Source organism: Microtus pennsylvanicus, chromosome 11 (assembly GCF_037038515.1).
Source record: "Microtus pennsylvanicus isolate mMicPen1 chromosome 11, mMicPen1.hap1, whole genome shotgun sequence".
NCBI classification, from domain to species: domain Eukaryota; kingdom Metazoa; phylum Chordata; class Mammalia; order Rodentia; family Cricetidae; genus Microtus; species Microtus pennsylvanicus.
This window is the reverse complement of record NC_134589.1, coordinates 51,846,439-51,871,684: the sequence shown is the minus strand read 5'-3', so window position 1 is coordinate 51,871,684 and position 25,246 is coordinate 51,846,439. Positions and strand designations below refer to the sequence as shown.

Genomic DNA, 25,246 nt, shown 5'->3' with positions numbered 1-25,246 from the left:
TCTGTAAACCCGCAACGAATTTGGACAACCCGGCACCCGTCTTCAAGCGCTTCCGCCTTTCTTCTTATCCAACCCGCTGAGCCAGTTGCCGCCATGACCCGGAAGGATTTATCCTGGGCGCCGGAAGTGATGTAGGGATCAAGGCGCGCCGGAGGCCACGGAGAAAGCGCCGAGAAGGCGGGTAGGGGGGTTGGCGCCAGGGCTGCGCGGGCGGGGCGGGGGCGCGAAGCCTAGGACCCCCTCACGCGCACTGAGGCTGAGACCCGGAGGGACACCGGCGCCCGGGACACGTGACCGAAGCGGCAAGCGGGTGGCGGACAGGCAGGCTTCCGCCTCGGCGGGTCGCAGTCCCTCTAAGCTCCCACTTCCCTGCAGGCCCCGCCTGAGGTCTGGCAGTCAGTGGCAGAGCCGGGCACCCACTGCCCAAGCGTCATCAACAGCACCATGCCCGCACTACTGGAGCGCCCCAAACTTTCCAACGCCATGGCCAGAGCTCTGCACCGGCACATCATGATGGAGCGGGAGCGCAAACGTCAGGGTGAGCCAGGGCCAGAGCGGGAGGACAGACACACGGCCCAGGGTGGCTCTGCTACCCACAAACTTGCCCCCATCCACGGGCCAAGCTGTGCGCCTGCTGGCGAGGCTAAGAGGGAGGCCGCGGCTCCTTCAGGGTGTGAGCGAAGAGGCCCCGTCTAATCTCCAGAACCCTGGGCTGGGAAGGACCTTGGAGAGCACCTAAGGAAGCCTCGTTCTCCTTATGGCTGATGGAATAACTGGTTTTTGCTGGTCTCCAGTCTAACACTCAGCTTATTTTCACTGTCCTGCCACTTCCCCGTTCTGTCTGATTCTTCAGAGGAGGAAGAGGTGGACAAGATGATGGAACAGAAGATGAAAGAAGAGCAGGAGAGAAGAAAGAAAAAGGAGATGGAAGAGAGAATGTCACTAGAAGAGACCAAGGAACAAGTGAGTAACCCCTCATCACTCCCAGTTCTGGTTTCTTCTCTTCCCTTTCCCCCCTTATCCGCTCATCCTTCTTGCAGATTTTGAAGCTGCAGGAGAAGCTCTCGGCTCTACAGGAGGAGAAGCACCAACTTTTCTTGCAGCTCAAAAAAGTTTTGCATGAGGAAGAAAAACGGAGACGAAAGGAACAGAGGTGTGGTCAGATAGCTAAAACTAACATTTTGCGGTGGACCAGGCGACAAAGGAGGGCTACTTAACTGTCTTCCTTTCCTCCAGTGACCTGACCACTCTGACATCAGCTGCATACCAGCAGAGCCTGACTGTTCACACGGGAACGCACCTCCTCAGCATGCAGGGTGAGGACTAGAGAAACCACCCAAAAGAATGGGCTCTCCTGGAGGTTGCAGCCTCCTAATTCAGCATCATGAAGCCCCTCTCCCTTTCTAGGGAGCCCCGGAGGACACAATCGCCCAGGTACTCTCATGGCAGCTGACAGAGCCAAGCAGATGTTTGGACCCCAAGTGCTTACGGTGAGAAGTCTAAAGACAGTTTCTTGTAAGCTCAGGCTGGCTTTCAAGTCACTGTGTAGCCAAGAATGGCCCTGCCATGTGATCCTGTCGCCATGTCTCCTCCACCTTGAGAACTAGGGTTTGGATGTGTAGCCCCGGTTGCTTTCTCCATTACTAAAGTACAAACATGCCAAACCTGTAATAAGTAGGAGCTAAGTAGTTTTTTGTTTTCCTTCTTAGACCCGGCATTATGTGGGATCAGCAGCTGCTTTTGCAGGGACCCCAGAACACGGGCAATTCCAAGGCAGCCCAGGAGGAGCCTATGGAACTGCTCAGCCCCCACCTCACTATGGGCCTACACAACCAGCCTATAGTCCTAGCCAGCAGCTCAGAGGTGAGTGTTGATTCTCCTCAGAGCAGAGGGAAGAACAGCTCAACATGAGAACTAATGATGTCTACCTTTCTCAGCACCGTCAGCATTTCCTGCTGTGCAGTACCTGTCTCAGCCACAGCCACAGCCCTATGCAGTGCATGGCCACTTTCAGCCCACTCAGACAGGTGATAACCCATTGGGGAGAAGGCCTAACCTCTTGAGTCCTATCATTACCTGTTCAGTTCAAACCCCCCCCCTTCTTCCCTTAGGGTTCCTGCAGCCTGCTGGTGCCCTGTCTTTGCAAAAGCAGATGGAACATGCAAATCAGCAAACTAGCTTCTCTGACTCAGTGAGTATGCAGCCTTGGGAAGTCAAGGTGCTAGGACAAGGGGAACTCCAGTATGCCTAAGATCAGCTTTGTCCTTACAGTCTTCTCTGCGGCCCATGCACCCCCAAGCTCTGCATCCAGCCCCTGGACTCCTGGCTTCCCCCCAGCTCCCTGTGCAGATGCAAGCAGCAGGAAAGGTAAGGCTGGTAACCAAAAATTTGATACTACCAGGGAAAGACTGCTAACCTACTGCAATTGTCCCTTCCTCCTTGTACTGAGTGTTAAGTGGAAGAAGTTATCTACCCACTGATAAAAACTTTTATCACCAGTCAGGCTTTGCTACCACCAGCCAACCTGGCCCTCGACTCCCTTTCATCCAACACAGCCAGAACCCACGATTCTACCACAAGTAACCACCAGATAACTCCTACCTACCCTCCATCCCTCAAGGTGGGGGTTCTTCCTATGTGCCCCAAACCAATAAAATGTACCCACTACCACCACCCCGACTACTGTTTGTTTGCTTCCCACCCAGGCTACTTAAGGGGATGACAGATTGCATCTTTCAATCAACAAATAAACACTGAGTTGGGGGCTTCATATTAAACTTGTTTTATTCAGGTTTGATCTTTAACAAATGTGTCAGGGAGAACCGCAGGAAAGGGTGAAGCCCATGGGGACAAGGCCCTCCCAGATGCCTGAGGAGGGATCATGTCTGCTCCCCCCCCACTCTTCTCTTTACCCCTAAAGGGGCTTGGAGAAGAGACACAGGCAGGGGAGGGGGCTGGTCCCCAGTCTGTACAAGTGGTGCTTGGGGTGAAGGACTATGGAGAGCAGGGGACCAGACCAGGGGTAAGTGGGATAAAGGACACAAGACCATTTGCCAGAATCCACAGCTTTCTGATTCCAAATTGAATTAAAAAGAAAATAAGGGAGGTGGGGGGACCTAAACCACAAGCAATACCTTTCCCCCTTTCCCCCACCAGGGCTGTGAGGGCAGAGGCAGGTAGCTTCACCAAGGCCATGGCTCCCTCATTCCTGGCCAAGGGAGCTAGGTGAAGGGCAGGGTCTCCCCGACAGTTTGAAGGGGTGAGGAAAACCAAAATAAAACGTCAAATAAATTGTATAGGAGTCCAGCCAAGGGCCCAGCCAGAGCAGAACCCAGCTGGGGGAAGGGCCTCTGTAGGCTCAAGGATCACTGCTGCCACCACCGCCACCCTGGGCAAGAAAAAGAAATCATGTTTAAAGACAATTTCAAGAAAGGGTAAGGGAGGAAGGACCAGTCTCAGAGCAGAAAGAAGGCCCATTAAACCGATGAGGACAACAGTATGAAGGATGGCGAACGCTGTCACACTCACCTGGAAGCCAGTTATTTTGCCATGGCCTTGATTGCAACAGCTGCCTCCTCTGTCATGGCAGACAGCACCGTGATCTGGAAAAGCAAAAAGGACAGTCCAGAGATGCCTTAACTCCAGAGTTCTGAAGCATAAGGAGCAAAGCTGATTATATCAGGCGAGGAGGGGGGGCATCATACCAGGATCTCTTCTCCACAGTCATACTTCTGCTCAATCTCCTTGCCAAGGTCTCCCTCAGGCAGACGAAGGTCCTCTCGTACCTCCCCGCTGTCCTGGAGCAGGGATAGGTACCCATCCTGGATGCCAATCAGCTGGGAGAAGGAAATTAAAAGCAGGTACAGGTAGGTTAAGTATAAAGAGAATGACAGACAAACTAGAGTGACAGCAACTTCACTAAGTACCCTCCTCCTACCAGCTCCCTTTCCCCACAGCTGCGGGTCAGCACACATCCCCACCCTTCATGAGCCACTAACCATCCTCATCCCAAAAACATACCTGGAAATCATTCCTTTTGATGTTGGGGACATCCATATTGTGAGTTGACGGGCAGATATCTTCATATTTCTTCCCAGTAAAAATGTCAATACCAACCAGGTGGACCTGTGTACATATATCATAAAGAGAAACCCAACAAATCAAACTCTAAGATAAAGACTTTTATTACTGGCTGGTGACAAGTCAGCCTGCCATGTTACAGCAAAAACTAAGGAACTAGAAATGAGCCAATTGAGAAAGACAAGCAAATCCTTAAAGTCTGAAGCTAAAGAGTACTACTACTGAGACTGGAGATGACAAAAAAACTGTTAAACCAGTGACTGGAGATGTCACTTATACAGTACTTGCCCAGCAAGCACAGGGCCTTCCTTGGGTCGGATGCCTAGTACCACATTAACACCAATCATAATGGCATGTGCCTGTAATCCCAGCACTAGGGGGGTAGAGGCCACTCTAGAATTCATAAGATGCTGTTTTATTGTATGGGGGGGGGGATCTAGGTAAATGTTTCTTGGACATTTACAGAAGGAGCTAAATAAGTAGAGCAGGCTGAGAAATGAAAGCAAAGGAAGGTAAGTGACCTGAAGAAAATGACCCAGGAGAAAAGATCAGAATGAACCATGTATGAAGTTAAGCATGAAAGAATAGCCTGGTTCTAAATGCCCAATCCGCAACAGGGGACTCACTAGCGAATAAAACCAGACTCAACAGGATTGAGTTAGGGTCAACTTAAGACACAGCATGTCTAGGTGAAGAGAATGTGAAGACTGAAGTAAGCTGGAGAACAAAGAATTCAGTGGTAATCAGAAGCAGGTAACTGCCAAAGGGAAGTTCACAACTGGGAGCAGCAGCTGCCAGGCGGCTTGAGAATGCAGACTGGAGCCCCACAGAACACTGCCCTCCATGGGTCTCGACTGGAGAAATCTTGGACAACAGGCCCAAGGAAAAAGGTCAAGATGAAGAAATTGAATGTGCCAAGCTAAAGGACTGTGGATACACACAGTTCTAGAGACTAGCACAAAGAGGGAGAAAAGGACAGAATGACAGGAGCACTGTGGAAGACACTGTTGGATGGCAATAAAACCTGGGTTCTGAACGGAAGGACTAGAACAGTGAAGGGACCAAGACTGCAACAGTTCATTACCCAGAGCCCTATGGATGTGGGAGCTGCAGAGAAGACAGGATGTAGAGAAGTTATTCTAACCTTGGCATGGCCATGCTTGCCAGTCTTCGAAGTAGACATCTCGACGATCTTACATGGCCGGCCTTTGAGCACCACAAAACCATTCTTACGTAATGCTGAGCACTGCATGGGGAAGGTGGCTGAGGCCCCTGCATCTCCTGTCTCGAAGTCCAAGTCATCTGCCATTTTAAGAGGCTTCGATTCCAACTAAAGCCAAGAAGAGAACTAGGGTCAGTAAGGATGGAGGTTACCAGGACCGCTAATCTATCCCATTCCTCTCTAAAACATTGCTCCATTCCCCCTTTATTCCATTACCCATCTAAATAAAGTCGAACTTCCTGCTTTGAACTGGACTCAAACATACTGAAGAGTTGGTGTATGGGAGGGGGGAAACAGCTGGATCCCCGACCCCTTCCCCAAATGAAATCTAAAAATGTGGTTTGGGAAAGGAAGGTTCCTGGGAGTTCGGACGCCAAATCCCAGAGATGAGGAAAGGGCTACTTCCCGGGAGGGGTCAGGACTCAGGTGTTACTTGCCACTGAAACCAACCACCCCCTCTTCCCCACACTCTGCCAGCACTATAATTAGGTGAGCAGCTATGAGCCAGCTGAAGGGCGGGGCTAATGAAGGGGTGGAGACGGAGGACAAGGCCCCACCCAGCTGTTACACCCCCCCCACCCTATCCACACACGAGCCAGTCATTGGTACAGGAAACCACAAGGCCTCTTTGGGGGATTCCCGCCTCTCCAACATGCACTTGTAGATGCAGTCAAGGGGGGAGAAAGTAGTTTCCTAAATGATCCCACTGCCAAGCACCTCGATCTCAGTTCCCGAGGGGAACTCAGCCTTTTGTCAATGGCCCTCCCACTTTTCCCAGGATGCACCAGTCCTGTCGGCTTTTCAGGCCCAGCCTGTACAGTCAGTAGAGTGGGGGAGTGAGGGGAGGTGAATGGCAATAAAATGAAAGCAAAAGGTTGGTAGTAGTAACAGAGATCAGACTAGGCTGCTAGAGTTAAGGACTAAACACAGTAACTCACAAACCAAATAAGAGGGAAGGCAGTGGCAAGGTGAAGATCGAAGATCACCGCGGGAGAACTAAAAGCTTAGTACTTTCAGGCGCTGTCGGCATGGGCCGAGAAGAGTTGGGCTTCAATCCAATGACCCTCAATTCACCCAGTTTTCCCGGTTTCCCCAGAAAAGTAGTACCACTTACATCTGGATGGACGGCTCACTTCACATGAAGACTGGGGGATGAGCTCCAGAGGCCCATGAGGCTGGGGAGCACTAACATATGCCTGCAACGGGCCCTGCGGGATGATCGAGACCCAAGGCTAGGGTCTCTCCCGCACACCAAAATCCCAGGCTCCGTAGAAACCCAAAAAGATCAGACCTCTCTGCGCTGGGGGTTGCCGGCTCGCGCCCACCATGTGGTCGCCCGAGGCTTCCGGTGGCCCGGGCCAGGGGGGAGGGGTCCCCGTGCTGCCATGCGGCCCCGGTCCATGTTCAGCCGCATGGTCACGGACCCCGGGGGCAGCCTCCAATGGGCAACACTTCCGGTGCAGCGGCCGCCCCTGCCCCAAAGCTGCGCCAGGCCAGGGCCATGCCGTCTCCCCTCCCCCCGCCGGCCGCCAACCCTCTCCACATGCCCTCACCGAGCAGCCCCCTCCCCCACCTCACGTGGCCGCTCAGCGCTGGTCCTCAACGGCCCAGGAACCCTTGGCCCGGCCGGGCCGACCTGGCCCCCGGCCCTCGCCCCGGCGTGGCCGCCTGGCGGCCTCTCCCGCGTGGCGGCCTCGCGGCTCGCCGTCCCCCGCCCTGCGTCGCTCCAACGTCACCCTGCCGGCCCCAACCGTCACCCCTCGCGCCAACTGGGCCGTGCGCCCGCCTCTCCGCGCACCGCGCCGCTCCCTGCCCGAGCCCGTGCGGCGATAGCCGCCGCTCCCTTCTGCCCCCCTCCCCGACCCCCGCGTAGTTCCGTCTCTCGTTCTCGGCCCAAACCGAGCTTACGCGCAGGCGCGCCCTGCCCGCTCTCACCTCGCGCGAACGCACTGATTCGACCCCGTCCGCTCGCCGCGAGCCCAACCGCTGCCTCCGAACCCGCTGCTGCCGCCGCCGCCGCCGCCGCCTCTAGCGCCGCCGCCGCTGCTGCACACGGGTCTTAGTACGCAGGCGCCGACTCCCCACTGACCAACCAAGCAGCCCTATGACAGCCGCGCAAGCGTGCTGGGTAGCTCCTTCACTTTCCACCCCCGCACTGCGCAGGCGCACGGACCCTCCCCGATCTCCACCCTCTCTCCCACCTACCCATCCAATGACGCGCATACGTGACCCCGCCCCTTTCCAGACCGAAGCCCTTCCAACCAGATGGCAGTGCGCAGGCGCACCGGGGTTTTTTTTCTTTTCTTTTTTTTTTTTAATCCCTTCACCCTCCTCTTCCCTCCCCTTGATCGACAGCTCGCGCTACCGGACCGCCCTTGCAGCTGCGCAATACAGACTCCGCACTCCACACCCTCCGAAGGAAACGCCTGGGTCTCCACGCATGCGTGTTGGGAGCCCTAAACGCCCCTTCCACCTCAGACGTCGTCCGTACGCTGGGTGTTGAAAGACCACGCCACTGTGCCGCTTGTCCGGTCTAGGGCGCATGCGTCGGAGCAGGCGCGGCGCCTCACCTCGGCTCTAAACGGAGAGGAGCCGACTCACAAACACGTTTCAGAGAACTTGCCCAGTGAGGTGGGCTGCTCTCTGCCGAACCGAACGAGACTGCTTTCCGTGGGAGACTCTTCAGCTCACGTTTGTGGTCGGATTGCTACCGTATCGGCCTCGCTAAGCCTTTACTACTACTGTGCTGGAGTTGCTTTCGAAAGACAGATCTCTCTGGTACCGGCCACCATCTTGTTCAAGCCCTGATTAGTGTTGGTCCCTATGGCACTTACAGAAGCTTTTCCATTCTAAATCCTAAATAAAGAGAATTACACAGCGTTCCTGTTCGTCATCGCAAGTGGTCTCGAGGTTTCCAAAAGAAACGCCTAGCGATTCCTCAGAAATCAAACTCCACGTGAGAAGAGTGCCCAAGTGGCACAGACCCGCAGTGCGCGATAGTTGGGAGGCTGAGGCAGGAGACTTGAGGTTTAAAGACAGCAGCATATAAAGTGGGTCATGGAAGTTTATGATCCCTGTGATGGGTAAATTTGGGAGACTTAAAGGAGAACTAAAAACTAAAATGTTAAATTGCTTTGACAGTCTCTGAAGACCAAGAAGATAAAAACCAGGCTATCAGAATCTCACCCTTCGCCTTCCTGGGAGAATGCTAGCAATGCTGGCCTGGGTTGGTGGTGCACACCCTTAAACCCAAGAGGCTGGTGGATCTCAGCGCCTTCAAGGCCAACCTGGTCTACAACACAGCGAGGGCCAATGTAGCCACTGCTGCTCGGTGAGACCTTCTCAAAACAAACAGAGAAAAAGAGCAACCCTGTGTTTTTCCTGAGACATTCTCTGCTCTAGCCCCAGGTTTCCAGCACCCCCTGCATGACTGACAGATCACTTGGCGTGGTGGATAACAAGACTGTAAAGGAACAAAGATCTGGTCTAGGCCCAGGCACAGTGACACGCACGTGACACTACTTCCAGCACTTGGAAGGAAGGCTGGAGGCCAGTGCAGTCTCCACAGTCCCAGGCTGTCGTCCATGGTCTTGCATATCAAGACCCTGTCTCAAAAACATCAAAATAAAAATCTGATCTAGGAACCCTGACTTTTAATTAGTTTTTGTCTTGTAGTTTCTAGAAATCGCTTCAAACTTACAATTTCCTTCTTATTGGATTTCAAACCTGGGACAAATGGCTGAGGAACCTATTTAACACACCAAGGTAGTTCCAGGTTCTCCCTGTATCCCTCAGTCCCTAAGGGCCCTCCTGGGTGACATACCCCACCCCCTACCCTAAACTTCTCAAGCCCAGCGCTGGCCCGCCTTCCTTTTTTTTTTTTTTTTTTGTTACCTGATCCTTTACAGCTACTCTCTTTTGGGCCTCCTGGCTGCTGCACCTGGTTCCACCTCTCCTCTCCATACCCCCTCTCCTCTCACCAACACAGCTCACTCTGCTCCCATCACTCTGGACTTTCCCAGATGCCCCTGGTCTGGCCATATTCTCCCACAATGTCTATAATAAACCTTCTCCGCCACCACAGTAGGCCCAGTCATCTTCCTCTCCTTTTCCTTTTTCTTAATCACTTCCCACTAAATAAGACTATTAATATCTTCTTAACTTCCAACTCACCAGGATGCTTACAACCAGTAATGAGTATCAACGGCCACACTAGGTTGAATGATTACGTTTGTATAGCACAGTAGACTTCATCTGAAATCTTTCAGTCAATTTCCTGAATTTCCTGCCTTTTTCTGTGTAATCCCAGTCCTGAGGAAATTAAGGTGAGTCATAGTTCAAGACTAGAGTGGGGGCTACATAGTAAGACCCTATCTTTAAAAAATTAAAAACTCTGGCTGGAGAAATGTCTCAGTGGTTAAGAGCACTGACTGTTCTTCCTGAGGACCTGGATTCAATCGTCAGCACCCACATGGCAACTCACAACTGTCTATAACTCTAGTTCCAGGGAAAAATAAAAACTGGCCGAGCGATGATGGCACACGCCTTTAATCCCAGCACTTGGGAGGCAGAGGCAGGCGGATCTCTGGGAGTTCGAGACCAGACTGGTCTACAAGAGCTAGTTCCAGGACAGGCTCCAAAACCACAGAGAAACCCTGTCTCGAAAAAAAAAAAAAAACAAAAAACAACCAGATTTTAAAACCCCATTCCAGTACTGGAAAAGAAAGGAGCTACTGGGTACTAGGTTACAACATGAAAGAACTGGGATAGTTCTTACATGAGGTGAGTTGAGGTTTGGAACTGGCAATATTACTCGGGCAGTGACAGGAATAAGGACCAAAATTTGATCTCACACACAGTCCACAGAAACAAAATATATTTATTAGTGGTTGCCTAATGCTGAGGAATTTGGGGAGATGGGGAGTGGAATGAATACGAAAGAGGGGAAGAGGCAGGAAGAATCTTTTGGGGGGTTATGAAAAATATTCTCGCCAGGCGGTGGTGGCACGCACCTTTAATCCCAGCACTCGGGAGGCAGAGGCAGGCGTGAGTTCGAGGCCAGCCTGGTCTACAAGAGCTAGTGCCAGGACAGGCTCCAAAGCTACAGAGAAACCCTGTCTCGAAAAGCAAAAAAAATAAAAAATAAAAATATTCTAAAACTAAGCACTAGTTTGCACACTTCTTCAGATATTAAAAAACCAAAGCTTTGGACTGTACTTATTGATTTGGTGGCACCGGGACTGACTCCAGGGCCTGCGAAAGCTCATGGAGGAGTTACCATTGTGCTATGTCCCTTCCCAGGTTTTTAAATTCAATTTAATTTTTAGCATAATGAAAATGGATTTAGTAAGGAAAAGAAAGCACCTCTGAGGATGAGAGGGGCTGGAACAGAATGTCCCGCCCCAGACATGGTCTCAGTGTACAGTCCTGGACTAGGATGGCCTCGAACTCACAGAGATCCTCCTGCCTCTGTGTCCAAGTACTGAGATCAAAGGTGTACACCACCACACTGGGTTCTCCAGATTTTACAGAAAGGGTCTTGAGTAGCCCAGGCTGGCCTTAAACTTACTGTGTGGTTGAGAACTGTTATGAAAGGTGTATACCACTGGATGCCAGTTTCCTTTTCATATTTGAAATTGGACTTTAATGTAGCGTATCTTAAAATTTACTGTATATAAATGAGAGGTGTCTAAATTATTGGCTTCTCTAAATTACAATAAACAAATATTAGTTGACATTTGTTAAATACCGACTCACTAATGAAAGTTGACAAGCAAGTTGGTAGTGGTGCATGCCTTGAGTCCCAGCACTCAGGAGGCAGAGGCAGATGGAGCTCTGTAAGTTCCAGGTTAGCATGGTCTACAAAGAAGTTCCAGGACAGCCAGGGTTACATAGAGAAACCCTGTCTCAAAAATAAAAACAAAAAAAGCCATCCAACAGGTCCCATGTTTGCTAACATTAATAAAGAAAATGAAGCCGGGTGGTGGTGGCGCACGCCTTTAATCCCAGCACTCGGGAGGCAGAGGCAGGCGGATCTCTGTGAGTTCAAGACCAGCCTGGTCTACAAGAGCTAGTTCCAGGACAGGCTCCAAAACCACAGAGAAACCCTGTCTCGAAAAACCAAAAAAAAGAAAAAAAAGAAAATGAGCATATTTAAGTAATAAATTTTCACTGTTTAAAAACGTGTGTGTGGGGGCTGGAGAGATGGCTCAGTGGTTAAGAGCATTGCCTGTTCTTCCCAAGGTCCTGAGTTCAATTCCCAGCAACCACATGGTGGCTCACAGCCATCTGTAATGGGGTCTGGCGCCCTCTTCTGGCCTTCAGGCATACATACAGACAGAATATTGTATACATAATAAATAAATATTTAAAAAAAAGAAAAAAAAGAAAAACGTGTGTGTGTGTGTGTGTGTGTGTGTACATGGATACCACAGAGGCCAGAAAAGGATGTCTGAACCCCTGGAGCTGGCGTTAGAGTTAGGAGACATGAACATCCATCCTAGGGACTAGCAGTAAGCGTTCTTTTCTCTGGAGTGGGATCAAGATAGGGTCTCTCTGTGGAACAGCGCTGGCTGTTCTGGACAGCTTAAGCATCTTTTTAGCGTGTATGAGTGTTTTGCCTGAATATAAATCTGTGGGCCATGTGCCTTTGGAGGCCAGAAGGACACACGTCCCTTGCGACTGGAGTCACAGATGGTTGTAAGCCACCATGTACAAGCTAGGGTTCAAACTGCTGAGACATCTCTCTAACCCCAGTAAAAATAAATCTTAACCAGCTGGGCAGTGGTGGTACACACCTTTAATCCCAGCACTCAGGAGCCAGAGACAGGAGGATCTCTGTGAGTTCGAGGCCAGCCTGGTCTACAAGAGCTAGTTCCAGGACAGGCTCCAAAGCTACAGAGAAAGCCTGTCTCGAAAAAAAAAAACAAAAACAAAACAAACAAAAAAAATGCTTCAGATTCATTTTTATTATTTTAAATTATGTATAGAGCTGTGCATATGCCCTCAGAGGCTGGAGCTGGAGTTAAAGATGTCCATGGCCTAAGATGGGTGCTAGGAAGGAACCTCAGGTCATCAGGTCCTCTGTGTGTGTGTGTGTGTGTGTGTGTGTGTGTGTGTGTGTGTGTGTGTGTGTGTGTGGACATTGTACCCCACATGTGGAGATCAATCACAATGTAACTGCAGGTGTGGGACCTTTTCCTCGCTCCCTTTAAACAGGGTCTCTGTTGTATACTGATGCACATGGCCTGCTAGGAGGCCCCACATTCCAGGATTCTCTTGTCTCCACAGCCCATCCAAGTAGGAACACTTGGGATTACAGATGGTTGTCACCTCACTGAGTTCATGTAAATTCTGGGGTTCAAACTCAGGTCATTGCCATGAGTGGAACCCACTCATTATTTTTAGTATGTTTTTATTTTAAACACAAAAGAGGAGGGATTGGAGAGATGGCTCAGCAGTTAAGAGCACTGCTGTTTTTTCAAAGAACCCAGGTTTAGGGGCTGGAGAGATGGCTCAGTGGTTAGGAGCATTGCCTACTCTTCCAAAGGTCCTGAGTTCAATTCCCGGCAACCACATGGTGGCTCACAACCATCTGTAATGACGTCTGGTGCCCTCTTCTGGCCTGCAGACATACAGACAGACAGAATGTTGTAAAATAAATAAATAAATAAATATTAAAAAAAAAAAAGAACCCAGGTTTAAATCCCAGCACCCATGTGGCAGCTCACAACTGTCTGTAACTCCAGTTCTGGGGGACCTGATACCCTCACACAGACTTGCATGAAACAAAACAAAAATACACATAAAGTAAATAAATATTAAAAAAAAAAGAGGAAGAGGGGGCTGGAGAGATGGCTCAGTGGTTAAGAGCACTGATTGCTCTTCCAGAGGTCCTGAGTTCAATTCCCACCAACCACATGGTAGCTTACAACCATCTATAATGAGATCTGTCTCCCTCTTCTGGTCTACAGGTGTACATATAGACAGAACACTATATACATAATAAATAAATCTTTAAAAAAAAGAGAAAAGAGGGTCTGGAGAGATGGCTCAATGGTTAGGAGACTGTTTTACTGAGTTCAATTTCCAGCACCCACCTTAGGCATCTCACAATTGCCTGTAACTCTGGCTCCAGGAATCCAATGCCTCAGGCTTCTTCAGGTAGGTGTGTGTGTATAAAAACAAATAGATAGGGTTGGAGACGTGCCTCAGTGGTTAGGAGCACTGACTGCTCTTCCAGAGGTCCTGAGTTCAATTCCCAGCAACCACATGGTGGCTCACAACCATCTGTAATGAGACCTGGCGCCCCCTTCTGGTATGCGGGCACACATGGAAGGAATGCTGTACACATAATAAACAAATCTTTAAAAAAAACAACAAATAGATACACAGTATTAAAAAATTTTTTGGTTTGCTTTTCAGGACATAGCTTGAACTCACTCTATAGCCCTCCCAGGCTGGCGCCTGCCTCTGCCTCCCAAGAGCTGGGATTAAAGGCGTGCACCACCACTGCCTGGATTAAGAATAAATCTGAAATTAAACCAGGCTGAGTGTGGTGGTGCACACTTTTAATCCCAGCACTGAGGAGGCAGGCAAAAGCAAGGAGGCAGATCTCTGAGTTCAAGGTCAGCCTGGTTTACGGGCTACTTCCAGGCCAGGCAGGGCTACGTAATGAAACACCATCTACAGAAAATTAGTAGAAGAGGGGCCTGTGAGATAGCTCAGTTAATAAAAATGCTTGCCAACAGGCCTAACAACTTGGGTTCAATACCCAGAACCCTTGGTAGATGAATCCTCTGACCTTGACATGTACGCATGACACACACATCCATATTCACACACAAAACTCATACATACACATATAAATAATAAAAGAAGGCCACACAAAACTAGTGGGGTAGTTGACATTTTATTTGAGGAATTCTGCATTGATATCTGGTTCAGTAGAATTACCTGCAATTCTGTGAGTTGTCATGGTACCCTTCAGCACCATTTTGTTTTGCATTTTTAGTATGCTTTATTCTTGAAAATAGTTATTTACAATGTAAGTGCTGCCAAAATTGATGACATAAATAAGGTATCACTGTGGAGCCAAGGATAGTTGTTGCTGAAAAAATGGGAGCCTATAAAAGTATACTAAGAAGACATGCTCAGATTTTTTAATTGAGCTAGGTTTGGTGGTGCATGTCTTTAATCTAATCTCTGTACTTGGGAGGAAGAGGCAGGTGAATTGCTGTGAGTTCAGAGCCAGCCTGTTCTATGAAGAGAGTTTTAGAGCCGGGCAGTAGTGGCGCATGCCTTTAATCCCAGTACTTGGGAGGCAGAGGCAGGTGCATCTTTGTGAGTTTGAGGCCAGCCTGGTCTACAGAGCAGTTCTAGGACAGCTAAGGGCTGTTGCACAGAGAAACCTTGTCTTGAAATGCCCCCCTCCCCCAAAATGAAAACAAACAAACAAACAAACCTAATGTGTCAAAACAAAAAGAAACAACGTGTCAAAAATGCCATGGTTGTTTATTTCAGCCGGCAGAGGCCACCAAAGCTGTAACCCCACTTTGGTAGTCTGAGGCAAAAGGCAGACTTGTAGGAACTCAAAATTGTCCTTGGACACAAAGGGAGTCCGAGGCCAGGCTGGTATTACCAAGACAACAACAAAACAACAATAAAATTTTTCTTTAATTTGAGCTTGCCTTATTTTTCAGTTTCATTTGGTTAACTGTTAGGATTAAACATTGTACTGTTAATTTTATACAAATATGGTTTTGATACCATAAATGATAAATGTGTTGCTGATCATAAAATCTTTTTAGCATTTGTCATTGACTTAGGCATCTTATTTTTTATTTATTTACTTTTAAACTATTTATTTAGCTGGGCAGTGGTGGCGCACCCCTTTAATCCCAGCACTCGGGAGGCAGAGGCAGGCGGATCTCTGTGAGTTCGAGACCAGCCTGGTCTACAAGAGCTAGTTCCAGGACAGCCTCCAAAACCACAGAGAAAACCTGTCTCAAAAAACCAAAAAATAAAAAAATAAAAATAAATAAACTATTTATTTTTGTTTTATGTGCATTGGTGTGTATGTCTGTGTGAGGGTGTCTGGTCCCCTGAAACTGGACTTACAGTTTTATTGATATTTATTGAGCTCTACATTTTTCTCAGCTCCGCTCCCTGCCTCTTCCCTCCCCCCTTCAATCCTCTCCCAAGGTCCCCATGCTCCCAATTTACTCAGGAGATCTTGTCTTTTTCTACTTTCTACTTCCCATGTAGATTAGATCTATGTGAGTCTCTCTTAGTGTCCTCATTATTGTCTAAATTCTCTGGGATTGTAGTTTGTAGGCTGGTTTTCTCTGCTTTATGTTTAAAAATCACCTATGAGTGAGCACATGTGATAATTGTCTTTCTGTGTCTGGGTTACCTCACTTAAAACAATGTATTCTAGCTCCATCCATTTTTCTGCAAAATTTAAGATGTCATTGTTTTTTTCTGCCGTGTAGTACTCCATTGTGTAAATGTACCACATTTTCCTTATCCATTTTTTGGTTGAGGGGCATTTAGGTTGTTTCCAGATTCTGGCTGTGACAAACAAAGCTGCTATGAACATAGATAGTCGAGTACATGTCCTTGTGGTACAACTGAGCATCCTTTGGATATATACCCAAAAGTGGTATTACTGGGTCCTGAGGAAGGTTGTTTCCTAATTTTCTGAGAAATCACCACACTGGCATCCAAAGGGGTTTACCAGCTTGCATTCCCACCAGCAATGTGGAAGTGTTCCCTTTTCCCCGCAACCTCTCCAGCATAAGTTGTCATCAGTGTTTTTGATCTTGGCCATTCTTTACAGGTGTATGATGGAATCTTAGAGTTGTTTTGATTTGCATTCCTCTGATGACTAATGATGTTGAACATTTTCTTAAGTGTCTTTCAACCATTTTAGATTCCTCTGTTGAGAGTTCTCTGTTTAGGTCTGTACTCCATTTTTTTATTGGATTATGCAATCTTTTGGTGTCCATTTTCTTGAGTACTTTGTATATTTTGGAGATCGGACCTCTGTCTGATATGGGTTTAGTGAAGATCTTTTTCCATTCTGTAGGCTGTTGTTTTGTCTTGTTAACAGTGTCCTTTGCTTTACAGAAGCTTTTCAGTTTCAGGAGGTCCCATTTATTGTTTCTCTCAGTGTCTATGCTGCTGGGGTTATATTTATGAAGTGGTTCCCTGTTCCAATGTGTTCAAGTGTACTTCCCACTTTCTCTTCTATGAGGTTCAGTGTGGCTGGTTTTATGTTGAGGTCTTTGATCCATTTGGACTTGAGTTTTGTGCATGGTGATAGATATGGGTCTGTTTTCATTCTTCTACATGTTGATATCCAGTTAAGCCAGCATCACTTGTTAAATATGCTTTCTTTTTTCCATTTGATAGTTTTTGCTTCTTTGTAAAAAATCAGGTGTTTGAAGATGTGTGGATTGATATTCCGGGTTTCTATTTGGTTCCATTGGTCCTCCTGTCTGTTCTTATGTCAGTACTAGGCTGTTTTCAGTATTATAGCTCTGTAGTAGACTTTAAAGTCAGGGATTGTGATGCCTCCAGAAGTTCTTTTATTGTACAGGATTGTTTTGACTATCCTGGTTTTTTGCTTTTCCATATGAAGTTGAGTACCGTTCTTTCGGGGTCTTTGAAGATTTTTGTTGGGATTTTGATGAGCGTTGCGTTGAATCTGTGGCATCTTCCTTTTAAACGTCAATGTTATTGCCATAGTCAACATCAACACTTCTAAGGACTTTGGTCTTTATGAAATTCACAGCCTTGATGATGATTTGTGAGACTATGAATCATTTTTAACGATTCTGCACATGTTTTTTCTTGATGGGCTATGCAATGAAACTTCTTTCATTAAGATGAGCTTGCAGTAGCAATCCCCCCATCCCTGGGGCGATCAGTACCTATACCAGGTCTGAGTGACAATGTGCAAAGAAAATCATCCGAACATATCTTTTTATTGCTTTGTATTGTAACTCTGAAGCCATTTCTGACAACTCTGAGGCCTCTTAGCAGCAGTGCTCCCTCCTCCCCTGGGAACCAAGGACCTAACAATTTCACATGAACATACTGAAATGTTGGGAACTTTCCATCTCCCTGAGTCCTTGTGAGTGTTCTCCAAATAGAACTCAGTTATCGGAATAGGGGCAAGATAACCCTTAGGTGTTGACTCAGTTCCTGATGTTTTGACTTAGTCCCTGGGGAAGGGGTCAAAGTAACCCTCAAATGTTTCCTCTTACTTCAACTGATCTGGCAACCGCCCTCCAGTCCTGGCTTAGACCAATCATTGCTAGTAGCCCTTTGAATAAGCCAATCCAAATAGTCGAAGAACAACCCCTGGGTTCCCCCCCCCTTATTTAAAGCCCCTTCTTTTTCTATAAAAATAGCTGGTACTGAGTTCGAGACCAGCCTGGTCTACAGAGCTAGTTCCAGGACAGACTCCAAAACCACAGAGAAACCCTGTCTCGAAAAACCAAAAAAAAAAAAAAAGCCGGTACCAGCTATTCAGAGTCTTTTGGCTTCTTGAATGCTGAAAGACTCTGTTTCAACAGAATTAATTAAATCCTCTTGTTTTTACATCAACTGTGGAGTGAGAGTGGTCTCTTGGGGTGACTCCTCCTCGGTGATTGGACTTCAGGGTCCAACGGTATGTACTGTGATGTGTGTATGATATATCTGTCTTGATTGTGTGTGTATGATATGTGTATTGGTTGTGTGTATGTGGTGTATGTGTCTGTGTGTTTGGTATACATGTGTATGTGGGTATATGTGTGTGTGTAGTATATATGTCCATGTATGTGTGATATATATGTGTGTGTATGTGTGTGGTGTATGTGTGTATACGTGATATGTGTGGTATATTTATATGTGTGGTGTATGTGGTGTACTTATGTGTTTATGGTATATTTGTGTGTGGTGTGTATGTGGTATGTGTGTTATGTACTTGTGTGTATATGGTGTATTTGTGTGTGGTGTGTATGTAGTGTACGGTATACATGTGTATGTGGTGTGTGTGTAGTACATGCACATGTGAGTATAGGTGTCTTTCATAGAGGTCAAAAGCATTGGATCCTCCTGGAACTTGGAGTTGTTGGTACCCATCATAGGGGCTGGTCATTGAACTCCTTACTAAGAGGAGTTTGTGCTTTCAGCTCCCGAACCCTCTCTAGAAAACTTAGTTGTGTCTTTTGTTTGTTTTGTTTTGTTTTCGAGACAAGGTTTCTCTGTAGCTTTGGTGCCTGTCCTGGAACAAGCTCTTGTAGACCAGTCTGGTCTCGAACTCACAGAAATCTGCCTGCTTCTGCCTCCTGAGTGCTGGGATTAAAGGTGTGCACCACCACCACCTGGCTGTTCAGTGACATTTTTTTTATCCTGGGTACCACTAATAAAATGGCACCTTCAACTGTGCTTGTAGCTGCGGTACTGGGACTTCCCATCACAGAATAAAATTTTAAATTAGTGGCACTATTCTCCAAACTTTTTTTTTTTTTTGATTTTTGAGACAGGGTTTCTCCGTAGCTTTTTTGGTTCCTGTCCTGGAAGTAGCTCTTGTAGACCAGGCTGGCCTCAAACTCACAGAGATCCGCCTGCCTCTACATCCCTGGGATTAAAGGCGTGAGCCACCACCGCCCGGTTTCTCCAAACTTTTTAAAATAGATTTTTCCAATTTCTTCAATTTGCATACCTATAGTCTGGTAATACAATCTAATTTTTAGAAATATCTTCTTTTCTCCCCAGGGAATATATCTGCCATAGTCTCCATGAATTGCTTAATATACTTGCCATCAGTAAGCAGTTGTGTTTGTTGCTATTGTTATTGGTATTGCCACACAACTAGGTCTTATAATCCATCTGGATTATAACCTTATTATTTTCATTTATTTTTGTTTTTTTTGAGACAGGGTTTTTCTGTGTAGCCCTAGCTGTCCTTGAACTCCATCTGTATCCCAGGCTGGCCTTGAACTCAGAGAGCTGCCTGCCTCTGCCTCCAAAATGGTAGAATTAAAGGCATGTGCCATCACCTCCCAGCATAACTTTCTTCTTAAAAATATTTACTTTTTATTGTTTTTAATTACATGTTTGTGTCTGTGTCTATGAGTCCAAAGGTGTGGGAAGTCCCTGGAGCTGCAGTTACAGACTGAACTGTCTGACGTGGGTGCTGGGAAGCACATTGGGGACCTCTGCAAGAGCAACAGAGCTCTTAATACTGAGCTGTCTTTCTAGTCTCCGAGTTATAACTACATACACATATATATTTGAAGAAGGAGTCTTCTTCCCCCAGTTCTGCTATTTGTCTTTATGCCCCAAATTGGGTAGCATGGTTTTAAGGTTTTACCTTTTCAAATTACAGTCTGAAAATCTGCACAAATTCCTTATGTATTAAGCAGAGTGTCAACTGGGGCAGTGGTGCTGCCTTTAATCCCAGCACTTGGAGGCAGAAACAGACAGATCTTTGTGAGTTCGAGGCCAGCCTGATCGACAGAGCAAGTTCCAGGACAGGCTCCAAAGCTACAGAGAAACCCTGTCACAAAAAAAAAAAAAAAAAAAAAAAAAAAGGAGAGAGAGAGAAATTCCAAGAAAGAGGTGGTAAATAAGGGTATCAGATGTGACAGATGGTATGAAGTGGAGGTGGGTGGAGAAAGGGAAAGGTTTAACAGGGTGCCCCCAGATCTCAGGCAGACAGAGGTGAGAGTAGTTAAGAAGTGAGTAAGGAGTGAAAGAGGAAATGATAGTGGCCATAGATATGGGGCAACCTAAGTAGCTAAGAAACAGAAAAGCGGCTGTAAAGGAGAGGAAAGAAGTCACAGGCTCCTATGAATGCCTTTAATCCCAGCACTTGGGACTCAGAGGCAGGAGGATCTTTGAGGCCAGCCTGGTCTACAGAGCAAGTTCCAGGACAGCCAGATACAGAAAGACCCTGTCTTGAAAAACCAAACCAAACAAACAAAAAGGGGGCGGGGTAAAGAGAGAGGCACGGATGGAGCGTGCCTTTAGTCCCGGCAACTGGGAGGCAGAGGCGAGGCAGAAGGATCACCACAAGATGAAGACCAGTCTGGCTATATGCTGAGTCCCAGGCCAAGAAGGGTGGCATAGGAGGAAGCCTTCTTAACCACTCTCCTCCTAGGAAAAGAGAAGAGATACCAGGGAAACCAGCTTAGGAGGAAAAAAAACAACCAAAAACCAGTTGGAGAAAAAAGTCCTGGAAGTCTGTGCTGAGAGGGAGTGGAGCTGACAGTAGCTTTAGCTTTTAGCTTGTTTGAAGACAGGGTTTCTCTGTGTAATCCTGGCTGTCTTGAAACTCTTTAAACTAGGCTAGCCTCAAATTCAGAGTGCTCCTCCCGCCTCTGCCCCCCGCCCCCCACTGAAGTATTGGAATTAAAGGTGTAAGCCACCATCACCCCAGCAATGCTAGCTTTTAATTGTTGAAATATCTAGAATAATACCACCAATTTTCACCTTTGCTTTGCTAAGTCTTAGCATCCAGAGGAGACTGCTCTAAAACAATGAGGCTGAGGAACGGCCGTGGTCCCATGCTGGGAACCTAACTCAGTGAAGGGGAAGAGGGGAGTTTGGCTTTGTTCAGAAGGCTGGTTTAGAGAGGACTGTACTCAGTGGGGGGTGTGGGGGGGCGGTGGTGGTGCCAGCCTTTAATCCCAATACCTGGTCTACAGAGCTAGTGCCAGGACAGGCTTCAAAACTACAGGGGAAACACTGTCTCGAAAAACCATAAATAAACAAGTAAGTAAGTAAATATATAAATAAAAGGACTGTACTCTGATTCTGGTAGGAGCAGGAAGGACTCAGGATTGCAGACACAGGTTGGAGAGCTATCAGGAAGTGGGCATTTAGGGCCGGCGGGGTGGCTCATCAGGTAAAGGCAATTGCCGCAAAGCTTGACCACCTGAGTTTGATCCACAAGGCCCACATGGTGCGAGGAGAGAGCTGACGCCTGTAAGTTGTCCTCTGATCTCTACACGAACTCTGGCATGTGCTCCCCCAATGAGTAATTGCAATTAAGGGGGGGGGGGGAGTAAGTGTTTTACCTGCACGCATGCAAATGCATTACACGCTTGCAGGGACAGATAGGGCCAGTAGAGGGCGTCAGATCCTCTGGGAGTAGAGGTGCAGATGGTTATGAATCACCATGTGTTCCAAGCACTCTTAAACACTGAGCCAACTCTCCATCCCCCAATAAATGTATATTTTGTTTACTTAATTTTTTATTTTTTGAAGCAGATCTCTCTATATAACCCTAGCTTTCCTGGAACTCATTATGTAGACCAGGCTGACCTCAAACTCACAAAGCTTCATTTGCCTGTGCCTTCTGAGTGCGGGGAGTAAAGGTGTGTACAACTACACACACTAATGTAATATAGCTAATAAATATAAATTTACTAAATTAAAGAGAAAGTCATTGCCAAAGCCAGAAAATAAATAAAATGACCTACAAGTGATAGAACACAGCCCTGGAGATGTTAGGCATACTGAGGTTGGTGTAGGACGAGCCATAGGAAGAGAGACAGAAGGGTTAGAGAGAGAGAGCTGGGCTGTGGAAAGGGTGAATGGCAATGAAGACCAGTTACTCAGGAGACTGGGGTAGGGAGGTCTAAAATTCAAAGTCTACCTAAATTGTAGAAGGAGTTAAAGTCCAGCCTGAGCAACTTAATGAGACTCTGTCTCCATGAGCAACAGCAACAACAAAAGTGTAAAAAATGGGTAAGAAAGTCAGAGAATCTAGCTGAGTGAGAGAGGTAGCCAGGACCACCAAAAAAGTAAATAAGTCATCGAAAAATGTCTTGGGCGGGGAAAGCCTCTGCACCCAGGAAGCAGAAGCAGGTGGGTTTCTGAGTTCAAGGTCAGACTAACCTACTCTGTAAGAGCTTTTCTCAAAACAACAAAAGCAAGCTGGAAACCAACCAACTAAACAATTTAAGAGGCCGGGTGGTGGTGGCGCACGCCTTTAATCCCAGCACTCTTGGGGCAGAAACAAGCAGATCTTTGTGAGTTCGAGGCCAGCCTGGTCTGCAGGGAGAATTCCAGGACAGTCTCCAAAGCTGTCCTGGCAGAGGCAGGCGGATCTCTGTGAGTTCGAGGCCAGCCTGGTCTACAAAGGGAGTTCTAGGACAGGCTCCAAAGCTACAGAGAAACCCTGTCTCGAAAAAAAAAAAAAAAAACCAAAAAAAAAACCAATTTAAGATCCTGGGTTATAGCTCAATGGTAGACTAACATCTACAAGGTCCAGCACCACAACCCTTCTTTATTTTATCAAAAACATCTTCAAAACTGGTGGTGGCGCGCACATCTTTAATCCTAGCACTTGGGAGGCAGAGGAAGACGGGATCTCTGTTAGAGGCCAGTTTGTCCTACAGATTAAATTCCAGGTCAGTCAGGACTACACAGTGAAACTGATTTTAAAAACCAAAAACAACCGGCAGTAATGGCGCACGCCTGTAATCCCAGCACTCTTGGGGCAGAAACAAGCAGATCTTTGTGAGTTCGAGGCCAGCCTGGTCTGCAGGGAGAATTCCAGGACAGTCTCCAAAGCTACAGAAAAACCCTGTCTCACTAAACAAAACAAAATAATAAAAATATTTCAGACTTTATTTTATGAGTGTTTTGATTACATGTGTGTACCATGCAGTTGCTTAGTGCCCAAAGAGGCCAGAAAAAAGGCATCAGACTCCTTGGAACTGGAATTACAGATGGTTGTGGGCTATTGTATGTGCTGGGAACTCAACCCAGGTCCTCTGCATGAGCAGCTAGTGCTCTTAACCCAAACCAACTCTCCAGTCCCCAAAACCCAGTGCTTTCTGAAAGACAGCCAAGCTTTTTGCCAACTGAGCTACTCTCTGACCTTTGCCAGATTCTCAATTTTTCTTTTTTGAAACAAGAGTTTTTCTGTGTAGCCTTGGATGTACTGGAACTTGCTCTGTAGACCAGGCTGGTCTCAAACTCACAGATATCTGCCTGCCTCTGCTTCCTGAGTACTAACTGGGATTAAAGGTGTGTGCCACCACGGCCGGACTCAGTTTTTATTCTTTTTTTTTTCTTTTTTTGGTTTTTCGAGACAGGGTTTCTTTGTGGCTTTGGAGCCTATCCTGGAACTAGCTCTGTAGACCAGGCTGGTCTCGAACTCACAGAGATCCGCCTGCCTCTGCCTCCTGAGTGCTGGGATTAAAGGTGTGCGCCACCATCGCCCAGCCGGACTCAGTTTTTAAATTTTATTGGAAAAGGGCTCACCTCTTCTTGTGGGCTTCCTCTCCCTTCACACTCGGATTCAATTCGGTCCACACCTGAACTCCTCCACACCTTTCACGCCTGGTGATTCTCCTGTTGCCCCAGTGAGATCTTCTGATTACTCTCCCCAGCCGGCATCTCTTTGAGGTTAGGGCTCGACACTGGAACACCATATTTAACATTGTAAGGAAGGAGTGGTCATTTCTGTGTACCTTACCGACTCACTGGCGATTTGTTTTCTTGTCTCTCTCTTCTCTTTTTCTGTTCACTATACCTGTTGGTCTAGAAATCACAATCCTCAACTCTGAACGGACCAGAGGGGTTGAGTTTGCTGATGGAATTCTCCTTTGGAATTGTGGTTAGGTGGACTCCGGGAGCGGCCAGCAGAGGGCGCGCTGAGACAGGGAGCGACCACACTGGCCATCGGCGTAGCGGACAGTAGCACCGCCCGAGCGCACTTGCGGAGTGGGGTCCAGTGCGGTCGCGCACCCGTGCTACTTCCCGGGGGAGGGGGGTGCTTTACCAGATAAAATTGAACTCTGTAAAGTGTCGTCCCTGTCCTCCCATGTGGAGGAGGCGGCCCTCGAAAGACTGACTTAGAGCCGTTTGCAGACTGGAAATTAACACTTATTGAATAAATTGATCGGTGGTGCGATGTTCCAGATGTCAGGGATTACTACAAAATTTCCTATTGCTGTGGCGTCTTACTGCCTACTGTGTGTTCGTTCAGACGATTAAAAGAAATAAACGGTCAAAAAACACTGCATATTTTTAAGAAATGTCACGATAAGATAGGATAGTTGATACTTGAAGAGACCCATCCTGAGAAACAAAGTAAATTCTAAGCAACTGCATGTACAAAGCCCAGGTGGCCCAGGGGCCCTTCGATCGCGGACCTAAGAAAATCTGAAAGTACTCGGTGCGACACGTCAAAACTGTGGGAGCGAGCGGGTCAGACGGCCCGGGTTACCCAGAAGAGGCTTAAGGGAACGTCCTGTAGCAAAAATAACTTGCCTTTTGGCTTACTTGTTTTTAACAAGTCCTGGCTGGTCTCAAACTAGTGACAATCTTCCAACCCCAGCCTTCAGAGTGCTGGAATTATGGGTGTGATCTACCATACTCAACCTAAAAAGAAGGTATCTTAGGGTGTTGGTTACATGTATGGTTACATTTACTAAAACTGTGCTTTGTTTCTCTCTCCTGGAGACATTGTCTCTCACTGTAGCCAAACAGTCCTGGAATTCACTATATGACGCAGGCTGACTTTTAACTCCAGGCAATGCTGCACTTTCGGGAGTGGAGAGCAAGAGGATCAGGAGTTCAGAGCCAGGCTGTGCAACTGAGACGTTGTTTCAAAAAGCCCTAAAATCCTAAAAAAGAGGGGCTTCTGCTTGTGAAAACCACCGCGCTTGTTCAGGAGTGTGCGGGGAGGGTCTGTGCGGTCGGGGCAGCAGAGTTCAGGCACCGACCGTCTGAAGGGTAGAGGCCAGCGGAACCCTCGCTGCAGAAACGCGGCTACAGACCGCTACCCCCACCCGGGTCGTCAGGGGCAACCTGGGAGGCTCGCCCGGACCCCGCTGGCGCGCACATGCCAGGTGGCCGTTGGGGCGCCACCAGCCGGTTTGATTTCCCGCGGCGGGTGGAAAGGGGCGGAAGGGGGAGGGGAAAGGAGTC

General features: G+C 47.7%; 2 protein-coding genes across 8 annotated transcripts; one reads left to right on the top strand and one right to left on the bottom strand.

The window, feature by feature from the left end:
• Positions 1-119: 119 nt before the first annotated feature.
• Gps2 (G protein pathway suppressor 2) lies at positions 120-3,081 on the top strand. 5 transcript variants are annotated; one of them, XM_075991956.1, is made up of 11 exons: positions 120-177; positions 376-538; positions 854-963; positions 1,041-1,153; positions 1,237-1,316; positions 1,408-1,490; positions 1,710-1,863; positions 1,938-2,027; positions 2,112-2,191; positions 2,272-2,367; positions 2,504-3,081. In XM_075991956.1, exons 2-11 carry the CDS (start codon positions 445-447, stop codon positions 2,720-2,722), a joined length of 1,119 nt encoding a protein of 372 aa, XP_075848071.1. In that variant the 5' UTR covers positions 120-177; positions 376-444; the 3' UTR covers positions 2,723-3,081. The 5 variants fall into 5 exon arrangements, with proteins under 5 accessions (XP_075848071.1, XP_075848069.1, XP_075848073.1 ...); XM_075991954.1 differs by having other exon boundaries at positions 120-181; XM_075991958.1 differs by having other exon boundaries at positions 2,500-2,673.
• Eif5a (eukaryotic translation initiation factor 5A) lies at positions 2,767-7,459 on the bottom strand. Of its 3 annotated transcripts, XM_075991960.1 has the most exons (7): positions 7,238-7,459; positions 6,417-6,510; positions 5,225-5,410; positions 4,021-4,125; positions 3,705-3,836; positions 3,529-3,602; positions 2,767-3,388 (listed from the first exon to the last, which is right to left on the bottom strand). In XM_075991960.1, exons 3-6 carry the CDS (start codon positions 5,387-5,389, stop codon positions 3,540-3,542), a joined length of 465 nt encoding a protein of 154 aa, XP_075848075.1. In that variant the 5' UTR covers positions 5,390-5,410; positions 6,417-6,510; positions 7,238-7,459; the 3' UTR covers positions 2,767-3,388; positions 3,529-3,539. The 3 variants fall into 3 exon arrangements, with proteins under 3 accessions (XP_075848075.1, XP_075848074.1, XP_075848076.1); XM_075991959.1 differs by lacking the exon at positions 6,417-6,510 and having other exon boundaries at positions 7,238-7,456; XM_075991961.1 differs by lacking the exons at positions 6,417-6,510; positions 7,238-7,459 and adding an exon at positions 6,876-7,007.
• Between the last annotated feature and the right edge of the window lie 17,787 nt (positions 7,460-25,246).

Bases quoted from the DNA above. Each gene is read 5' to 3' on its own strand.
- Gps2 (XM_075991956.1), top strand. From the start codon at position 445: ATGCCCGCACTACTGGAGCGCCCCAAACTTTCCAACGCCATGGCCAGA. The intron at 539-853 runs GTGAGCCAGGGC...CTGATTCTTCAG, and splicing joins GCGGGAGCGCAAACGTCAGG to AGGAGGAAGAGGTGGACAAG. The intron at 2,368-2,503 runs GTAAGGCTGGTA...ATCACCAGTCAG, and splicing joins AGATGCAAGCAGCAGGAAAG to GCTTTGCTACCACCAGCCAA.
- Eif5a (XM_075991960.1), bottom strand. From the start codon at position 5,389: ATGGCAGATGACTTGGACTTCGAGACAGGAGATGCAGGGGCCTCAGCC. The intron at 4,126-5,224 runs GTTAGAATAACT...ATATGTACACAG, and splicing joins GCAAGCATGGCCATGCCAAG to GTCCACCTGGTTGGTATTGA. The intron at 3,837-4,020 runs GTATGTTTTTGG...TCCTTCTCCCAG, and splicing joins TCAAAAGGAATGATTTCCAG to CTGATTGGCATCCAGGATGG.